This window comes from Adiantum capillus-veneris, chromosome 27 (genome assembly GCF_014529385.1).
Source record: "Adiantum capillus-veneris isolate H3 chromosome 27, ASM1452938v2, whole genome shotgun sequence".
Lineage (NCBI taxonomy): Eukaryota > Viridiplantae > Streptophyta > Polypodiopsida > Polypodiales > Pteridaceae > Adiantum > Adiantum capillus-veneris.
Genome location: NC_140957.1, coordinates 119965402 through 119974911, shown reverse-complemented (window position 1 = coordinate 119974911; position 9510 = coordinate 119965402). Strand labels below are relative to the sequence as shown.

General features: G+C 45.3%; 1 protein-coding gene across 1 annotated transcript; it reads left to right on the top strand.

Annotated features, from left to right (window-relative positions):
• Positions 1-8288: 8288 nt before the first annotated feature.
• Positions 8289-8712, top strand: LOC147422658 (small ribosomal subunit protein eS4-like). The gene is made up of 2 exons (XM_086503311.1): positions 8289-8314; positions 8484-8712. The coding sequence occupies exons 1-2, from the start codon at positions 8289-8291 to the stop codon at positions 8710-8712; spliced, it is 255 nt and encodes an 84-aa protein (XP_086359437.1).
• The last annotated feature ends 798 nt before the right edge of the window (positions 8713-9510 follow it).

The following is a 9510-nucleotide window of genomic DNA, read 5'->3' as shown; positions in this document are numbered from 1 at the left end:
GGGTGTGCTAAGCCCCGTAGACCAACCTGCTGCAACACCAAGAACCTGCTCATCACCTCCGCATAGAACAGAAAGAGGAAGGGGGCAAGAGGACAACCCTATCTGACCGAACGTGTTAGCATGAATCGATCACCTCTACCTCTTGCCAAAAGAACCTAACTGTGAGCCTGTCTGTACAAAGCTAACACCCCTCTGATCCAAGCATCTGAGAAGCCCATCCTGCGTAGTGTGCCCTCTAGAAAGTCCCAGTAACCTCTGTCCTATGCCTTCTCAAAATCGAGAAGAAGAATCACCAGGTCCTCACACGGAGCCGCGCTAGGGCAGAAGCCTCCCAAAAAGTAAAGATGTTTTCAAGGATACTGCGTTCCTTGACAAAACTTGTCTGAGTCCCATGTATGAGGCTCTCTAGAAGTGGCTGGATCCTCAAACTCAGAGCCTTGGAAAGAATTTTGTAGGCTGAGTTGAGGATGGTGATGGGGCATCACTGTCAAAAATCATCCAAGGAGCCACCCTCCTTGGGAATGAGGTAGATCAAGCCCTCACTCATGCTGTCAGGCATCACTCGTGTGTGCAAGATGTATTGAAAATCACTACAGAGATCTAGGCCAAGCAGGTCCCAGTACTCCAAGAAAAAACTGGGAGTTAACCCATCCTCACCTGGAAAGCTACCACTGGGGAGTCCACTAAGTGCCGTGTGCAACTCCTCCAGCTGAAGTGGAAGCCCAAGCCTCTAACGCATCTCCTCAATCACAAGGCAAGGCATCTGTGCCCACACTTTCTCCCTGCAAGCATCGTGACGCTCTGACTGAGGCTCTGGAGACAGTAACTCATGATAAAAGTCAGTAAGAAACTGCACGCATATCCTCGGGCTCAAAAGCAATTGACCCATCGGGCCTCCTCAACTGACTGACCTTGGCATGCAAATGCCAAGGTCCCACTGTCTCAAAGAAAGCACCAGTCACTCTGTCACCCACCTATGTCCACTTAGATGCCTGTCGATGGTGGAAAGCAAACTCATATCGCCACTCCTTTGTGCTAACAAGATCCTAACAAGCCTGTTGTAGCTGCTCCTCCAACCAATGATTGTCTGGATGTTGCTCCTGCATCCTCTCCAATGAAGCAATGCCCCGTCTGAGATGTTGCTCCTCCTCTCTCACTGCAGCCCAGCGAGTCAAAGAATCCTGGAGAAAGAAACGACTAATCTGAGCTATTCCTAAGGCCACTCTGTCAGCAAGAGAGTCCTACCTGTCCAAGCTCTCTGTCTAGAGAATCTCTACTCGCTCTCTGAGTGCAGAGTCCAGCAAGACCCTCTCTAGGATGCAAAGCATGGTGCTCCCTCTCCTCTGCCTGTCTGCCATTATGAGGATCACTGGTGCATGTTCCGAGAAGGAAGTCCTGCGAGAATGGAGGAATTCCAAATTGCAAGCGAGATTTTTTGAGCGAGCTTTAAACCGAGCAGGAAAAAACAAGGTACTTCATTAAAAAATGCAAACCAGTCAAGGTTTACCTATTGCTTTGAAACACCACCACAAGTGTAAAAGAAGAATTTTTCTCATGTCTCCTTGATTATGGCCTTGAGGGAACATCCCCCTTGGGTGTAATAGTTGGAACCATTTATGGGCATGTCACATAGATAATGGTACAACAAATGAAAGATATTGTAGTTTTATTGACCTTGGCTATTGCTATTGCATGCTATGGACCTTGGTTATTGCGACATCAACATTAACAATTCTTGGACATAGTGGCCCCATGATTTAATGGATACCATTCTTTAATTACTACCTTCGTTCGTTGTGACCAAATGAGGGTGGTTATTTCAAATACAAAGTGAAAAATAGAGCACTCAAAGAAATGTTATGAACATGACTACAAATTCTCCATCCTGTTGAGTAAATAAATAGCAGAGTATTAACTCTATTCCCACTAACCCCCTAGTCGCACCCAACGCCAAGTACTTGAAGATATTGAAGATCTACTCGTTGGCTGGGTTTGAGCGCAGACATTCCGGGACGAGGAGGTGGCAAGTGGAGATGTACGTGCAGTTGAAGGAGAACGCAGCAGATCTAATGGCTGCGCAGGTCAAATCCATGCAAACTTTGCTTAACCCCTACCTTTTCAATACACTGCAGTGGAAATATGAAAATCTTGGCACTTGCCTTGGCGATGGAGTGCAACCGACTATTAGTAGAAATATGCCAACCCCAGTGTCCCCACACCTCCCATGCGCGACTCGGCTCTAAGTGTTTCAAACTTTCTCGCGACTCTTCCTCTCTTTAGCCATGCATGCTTGTGCAGATAGAAAGAGATGGAAGCTACCTTTGTTTGGGACCCTACCCTTTCCAAGAGACCATTTTAATTGGAATTTTTTTTAATAACAAACTTGTCCAAACAATCTGGACTTATGTAAAAATCTAATGTATTTTCACCTTCCAATGAGGCTTGGTTCAAATGAACCCGACGGCAAAGCTCAATGGTTCTTGACTACCTCTACCGGCTGTCTATTCACACAAGCCAGAAGGACAAAACAACAATGTAGTTGCGGGAATGATACTCACCCAGTAGCCACACGTCAGTGGCAACATGTTGAGCACGCACAGATCATGGTTCGACTTGTGCCGCCCGCGTTTTGCACTGAAAAGTGGCTTGTAACCGAGTTTTTCCAAGGAGGGAGGGAGGTCGTCGGCCAAGCAACGGTGGGTCTGGAGAAAACCTATGATTCTTTTGCTCAATCCGTGCATGCCATGCAAGAAGCACACACTTGTGCCTCTCTCTACCGTCGGCTCGTATAAACCTAGCCTGAGATTACAATTTGAAAGTTTTTAGATTCATCAAAGAAATTCGACATTGCAGTAAACTAGGATATGTGAGAAATGGCATACTCTCTCTCTCTCTCTCTCTCTCTCTCTCTCTCTCTCTCTCTCTCTCTCTCTCTCTCTCTCTCTCTAATTTGCACTAGCTTGGATGCATATTGAAACAATGATGACCAAGTTCAAATTCTAGATGTTGCAACCTTTTAATCTTATACGTTTAAATTTTGAACACTTTAAAAAAAACTAGTCTTTTGTTAAGTATGGAGCCTGATTTACCCTTGTAATTTTCTATGGTAAAAGCACACATTTTTAAGGCCCCCATTATGAGGAGAAGCCATCGTGCATGAAGGAAAATCACTCACCGGAAACCAAAATTTTCACGGACAAGAATCAGGGGCAACTTTAAAGGCCTCGGGGATGGAGGCCCCCGAGACTTTTTTTTCCGCCGGAATATTATGGCCGGACGGCGCCCGGAAAGTGGTCGGAAAACAACCGGTCGGTTGGCCGGTGGCCGGTAGTCAATGGCCGGTGGTCGGAAGTCAATGGCCGGTGGCCGGTGGCCGAATTCAAAAGCGGACTTGTCTTCTCAAGGGCGGCCACACATGGGCGGATTGGAGGGTCCGATTTGGACTTATTCGCACAAGGGCGGCTACACATGGCTGTCTTTCATAAGAGAGGGCAGCCCTTTTGGCCTATAAAAGGAGGCCATTTCTACACACATTTCATAGTGTGAAGTTCATGCAACAAGGTGAGTGTGAGGTGGTGAGAGTGAAGCAAGGCGGGAGCTCCATTAAGGGTATAATCCCTTTGTAAACTACTTCTTGTTTTGAATTACTAAAGCCATTGAGTGGCTGCTTTCCCGTGGACGTAGCCCACATTGGGTGAACCACGTATATCGTGTGTACTCTCTCTCTCTCTCTCTCTCTCTCTCTAATCTCGTGTATATAAATCTGTCTCTCTCCATTAAGTAATCTACTCAATTATCTATTTAGCTACGTCTTATTTCCTAACATCTTGCTTGGTGGGCTTTGCTATATTACATCTATAGAATATAACAGGACGTGCAAATTGACTTTTAACAGCTAGCACTGAAGGGAACAAGAGCAAGGCTAATTTGGGAAGGGTGGCATTTCGTGAAATCGATACACATTCCAATGACAAAGCGCCCAACAATAACACAGAAGTGAGGGCAAAAGGAGTGTATATTCACTACTATGATACACCACACTACTTGTGTATTCACTACTGTAATACATCACATCCATTTTGCAAGCAACCGTATGCAAAAATTTGTGTGTAGCTCACGTGCAGATGTTGGTCGACATTGAGTGTATAGTTTTGAAAATGAGATCCAAATAAACCACAGTAAAGGAAGTAATGCGGAAAATTCTAAAACAAGCAAGCAGATAAAGCATGAATGAACTACAACAATAAATGAGGTACTTTACTCACCTGCAATGTTGTACTCCTGTTTTTTGATTGTCCAATCAACAGGCCGATATGTGAGTCAAGCTACAAGCAAAGTAATGTGAATAGTTAAACATATCGTCTTGCAATGAAACGTCACACTGAAAGTGCAAAGTATATTGTCCACGTCATACAGAGGAGCCATACAAAAGTATGGTGGAGAGCTGGCATTGTGGTCTCTCCAAAAAATTATAAGAAACAGAAGCCGTGCCATGCCCCGTAGCGTTTATGTGTTGCGCCAAGCAAACGCATGCGCATAGAAATTTGGATGCAAATAATGGACCATGCAATGTTGTCGAGCTCAAGTCGTGCTTGTGCAATTGGAACGTGCAGTGTTGTGAATATATGTCCTCCCTGCCATACACAATACATGCAAATGTAACTTTATGCTATATGTCCTATAATCAATATTACCTTCTCTCTCTCTCTCTCTCTCTCTCTCTCTCTCTCTCTCTCTCTCTCTCTCTCTCTCTCTCTCTCTCTCTCTCTCTCTCTCTCTCTCTCTCTCTCTCTCTCTCTCTCTTTGAGTTGTAAGATACTACGGTTAGCGATTATGTATTCTTGCCTCCTTGTTGTTAACTAACCTGTGTTATGTATCGATACCAAATTGATGTTTGAATTTGCAAACCATCTGAACTTGATCTTATACTGTTGCGTACATGGATGTTTTCTCATAGGATCCGCCACCGAATCGTAGTTATTGGCAAGAAAGGAGCTCCGAACAATAACTACTATGCGTTCATATCCACATGACCGGCATCACCTGCTTCATAAGAATCTGCTAAAGAAAAATGCTACAGTATACTGTTGTTGCTAATCTCAACTATGGCAGCATTGGTTGCCGCATGCACGCGGTTTAGAAAGGGAATCTCTTTACAAGCCGCAATATTGGCCATATTGTCTGTAAAATTTATGCTATCCCACCCAGATGTTGAATGGCCAATAGTGAACTACTGCTGGAGGCTAATAGGTGCTGACATATTGGTGTGCTTGTCTCTAGAAATACCATTACTCCGTAGTCCTTGTTCTTCGGCTTCTCCAACATCAAAGCTCTTTGTGTGGAAAAAAGAACTAGCTTCCTCCTCTACTCTTTTGACTATTCTTTTGATCCTGGTTGCCAACGTAGGCACCTGTATGATTGACTACTTGACTTCCGCTGCAATGTTGCTGCATCTCCTTGGAGCTACACATTAACCAACTCCCACGGACACCATATTCTGCGTTGAGTTGGTCATGAGAGATGTTTCTGTTTGTTTGCAGATTGTTCTGAAATGCTTGCCTCATCAAATTTTTAGATAGGCTATCAACAGAGTTGGACGAGGAGTGCGACTAAAGTGAACAACTCATTAGACCATGACTTGCACTAGTGGCAATATTCCCCAATGACTTCCCCTCGACGGTGAGTTGTCTGTCGCCGCTAATCCCCTCACACTCTCTGCTAATTAAAAGCGCAAGCATCTAGCATTGAAGCCGCTGGCTTAATTACTTGAGGATAACCATCATAAGGTTTTCTGCCCACATGTCCACTTCAATGTTTATTCTTTCCATTTCTTTGATCTCTTTTGTCTGCATCGCCAACACCCTGATAACATCAATAGAAAAATTGTTGAACGGGCATGCGAAGGCAATGAGTTTCGGTGGTTCGAGTCTAGATTAGGCCAACTGATCATCGATTGAAATCTGATTATCTTTTGTTTCAGTAGCACTAGAACAGACCTCTACCATTTAATTGGTTGATCGCACGAAATATCTGATCTTTGAGAATGCTCATCACTTCGGCAAGCATCCGAAGTACTCTCCAGCTTGATGATATACAAAATATAACAAGGGTTTGAAAGGTCTTTGGTACTCCTTTCCAATTCTACCTGGCTTACTGCTGCAAAGGCAAACTACGTGGAAAACAATTGGTGTGAATCTTGAGAATTAGGCATGGGGAAATGAGCTGAGTCATACTCAGTTAGCCATTGGGTCTTGTGGCACACAAAGCTGCTATGATCTCTATTGGGGAACCTGCGAACTGCTCGTGGAGAAGATCACTTGGTAGATTTTTGCACGGAGTTTTATTTAGAGCGTTTCATGCTTTTCTGTGTTGCAGACAGCGCATGGTGCTGCTTTATAAAGCTTTTCATGGCGCTGCTTTAGCTTTGCTCGTTTTTTATTATTTTAAAAAACTATTTTTCCCATGCCACGTGGTTGTGTGTGGCTGTAGATAGGGGAAAAATAACCTTTGGCTCACCAAGTTTTTTCAAAAAAATCTGTCTCAAGCCATTCGCGCCAGCGCGGACAGCTACAGACAGTTTTTTTTTCACTATAAAAGTGACGATGAAGCCCGCGCAGGCGAGCCTCATGGACAATCGCATCAATCGAATGGCATGGCCATGCATTGGCATGGTGACGGCCACAGGCGGAGTTGTGTGCTGCGGCCTCTCCTGCAGTCCAAGATGCTGCGCTAGACGGGTATTCCCCACATCACTGTTACAATTGCTTCTTCTCTATCGCCTTCTTCTTGTTTTCTCTCTCTCTCTCTCTCTCTCTCTCTCTCTCTCTCTCTCTCTCTCTCTCTCTCTCTCTCTCTCTCTCTCTCTCTCTCTCTCTCTCTCTCTCTCTCTCTCTCTCTCTCTCTCGCTCTCTCTCTCTCTCTCGTACTAACACACATAGGAGAGAGAGAGAGAGAGTAGGCGGCAGGCCCCTCGTGTTCCAACTTTCGTATGTGAGGGTGGGGGGCGGGGGGGGAGGGGGGGGCACAGTAGGAGCTAGAGGACTCTAGCCTATATGATATCAGTTCTACCCGGAGACGTTGTGTCGACTCTGCACGCTGCCATCCCTCGATTCAGGCAGCCTCGCACAAAGAAAATCTTGATAGGACCAATAGGTGATAGGTCTTATTACTACTTTAGGTTCGGGTAGAGATCAAGGGTACGCACGCTGCTGTAGGGTTGAAAAAAAAATCTATCTCTAGCCATCCCGTGCCGGCGCGGACAGCTACAGACAGTTTTTTTTTCATTCATGCTCTTTGAAGGTGTTCAAAATCCCTCGGGCTTCTTTGCCTCTCTCTAGCCATCAGCGCCTTGGGGGGGGGGGGGAGAGAGAGAGAGAGAGAGAGAGAGAGAGAGAGAGAGAGAGAGAGAGAGAGAGAGAGAGAGAGAGAGAGAGAGAGAGAGTTTTTCAAGTGGCAAGAGAGTTAGCAATAGCCTTTTCTCTCAGCTTCCGAAACACCTTGCGGACGCGCTACTCTGCTCCTCTAGACGACTTCATAGAGCTCTTCCTGTTTGCTATGTCCTTTCGAAGTCGGACAACCGTCCTTGCCATCCTTGCCTTTCGGACAACTGTCCTTCTAACCTAGTCTTGGTCTTCTTTCTTCAGAACCCTGGGAAGGCACCAGCCTTTCCATTCTCCCGAGTCCCTCATGATCCTTGCCGCTTTCTAGTCTCGGCTTGAAAACCCCATTAGGGGTGCATCCCCGCAAGTGGAGCTTCAATTTATATCACTCAGGCGCATCTTGATAGTATTCACCTGAGAGAGGGAGTCAAATCAACAGGATATTCCTACAAGCTGACTCTCAGTCTTTGCCATTGCTTCTCGTTTTCCAAGCACAATAGTGCTACTTCATGCACTCCTTGGCCAACTCTACCTCTTGGACATGATGCCAACTCTAGCTAAGATATTGATATGTCGCCTCTCTGTTGAGCATCACTTTTGAGACGTGCTAGCAATTTTCGGCTCACCACGTCCCATGCAGCAAGCACATAAGTCCAGGGAATGTCTGGCGATGGTTGTTTTGTTGAGGAATCGGCTGAAGTATGCCTTGACCTATCGAGAAGTGGTTGCCATTGTGATGTAGCAACTCATCTCTATGGATGGGAAAGTAAGGACCGACAAGTGTTACCGTGCTGGGTTTATGGATGTTGTGTCCATTGCAAAAACCAGAGGGAACTTCCGGTTGCTTTAGGATAGCAAGGGAAGATTCACTTTGCACTCCATCAGCCTTGAAGAGTCTAAGTACAAGCTATGCAAGGTCTGAGCTGCTTGCTTCGGTGAGAAGGGGATTCCCTACATCACTACATTTGAGAGGTGCACCATTGGCTATCTATATCCCCTTATCAAGGCCAATGACACCATTAAAATTGAAATTGAGACTGGAAAGGTTGTAGAGTTCATCAAGTTGAATTGGCAACATTGTTATGGTTACTGTGGTCGCAACAGAGGCAGGATTGGGATTATCAAGCACCGTGAAAAGCATAAGGGAAGTTTTGAAATTTTGCACGTACAAGATACTGCCGATCAAGAGTTTGCCACCCAGCTTGGAAATGTGTTTACTATTGGTAAAGGAATAAAGCCTTGGGTGACACTACCAAGAGGCAAGGGTATTAAGCTGTCTATTGTTGAAGAAGCCAAGAAAAAAGCAAGAGCTCTAAAGGGAGTTGTGGCTTGAGTTTCTTTTTTGAGCAGGCTTCTCTTTTGCAGATTGATGTTCCCTTTTGAGGTATAGCACTAGGGTCTCTTGACACAAAGAGTCTTTTGAATTAGGCTTGGCTTATGCTCATGTGAAATTTTTGAGCTCAAGCTAATTTTGAATGCTATGATTTCTTTTACTTTTGGGACATTTTAATATGAGTGTATCCAAGCTTGTTATTAGGATTAAGGTTGTGCTTTTGATATCTCAAATGAGGAATTTTGAAGAGGTGTATCTAAGTTTTATATTGTGCTATTATGGTGAGCAAGAGTCTTCAGAGCTGCTTTTTACTCCGAGAGAGAGAGAGAGAGAGAGAGAGAGAGAGAGAGAGAGAGAGAGAGAGAGAGACATCTTTGTGGGAAAGCAGTTAGTATCATAGAGAACAAGAATTTGATTTCAGCATGTAGGAATCTAACTACAAATGACCATAAATGAAGAGAAGTGCATGATGAGGCAGGTCGATGCAAGCGATGGTGATCAGATGCAGCTTTCGTTGTTGCCGAAGATGATGCGGGCGATGTTGATGTTGAGGCCAGGGCAGGTGGTGAGAGATAGGTGGGCAAGGTAATCTTCACACATAGAGAGTCAGAGCCTAGCAAGCCGGCACCAGATTCAGTAGGGGCGTGAAATGTACTGTCGGAGGAGGCGGCTATGCTGCGGCACCACTCAGTCTGACCATCGCCACCATTAGCACCAAAAACACTGCGACCATGCGCTTGTCAGAAGCCCTCTCTCTCTCTCTCTCTCTCTCTCTCTCTCTCTCTCTCTCTCTCTCTC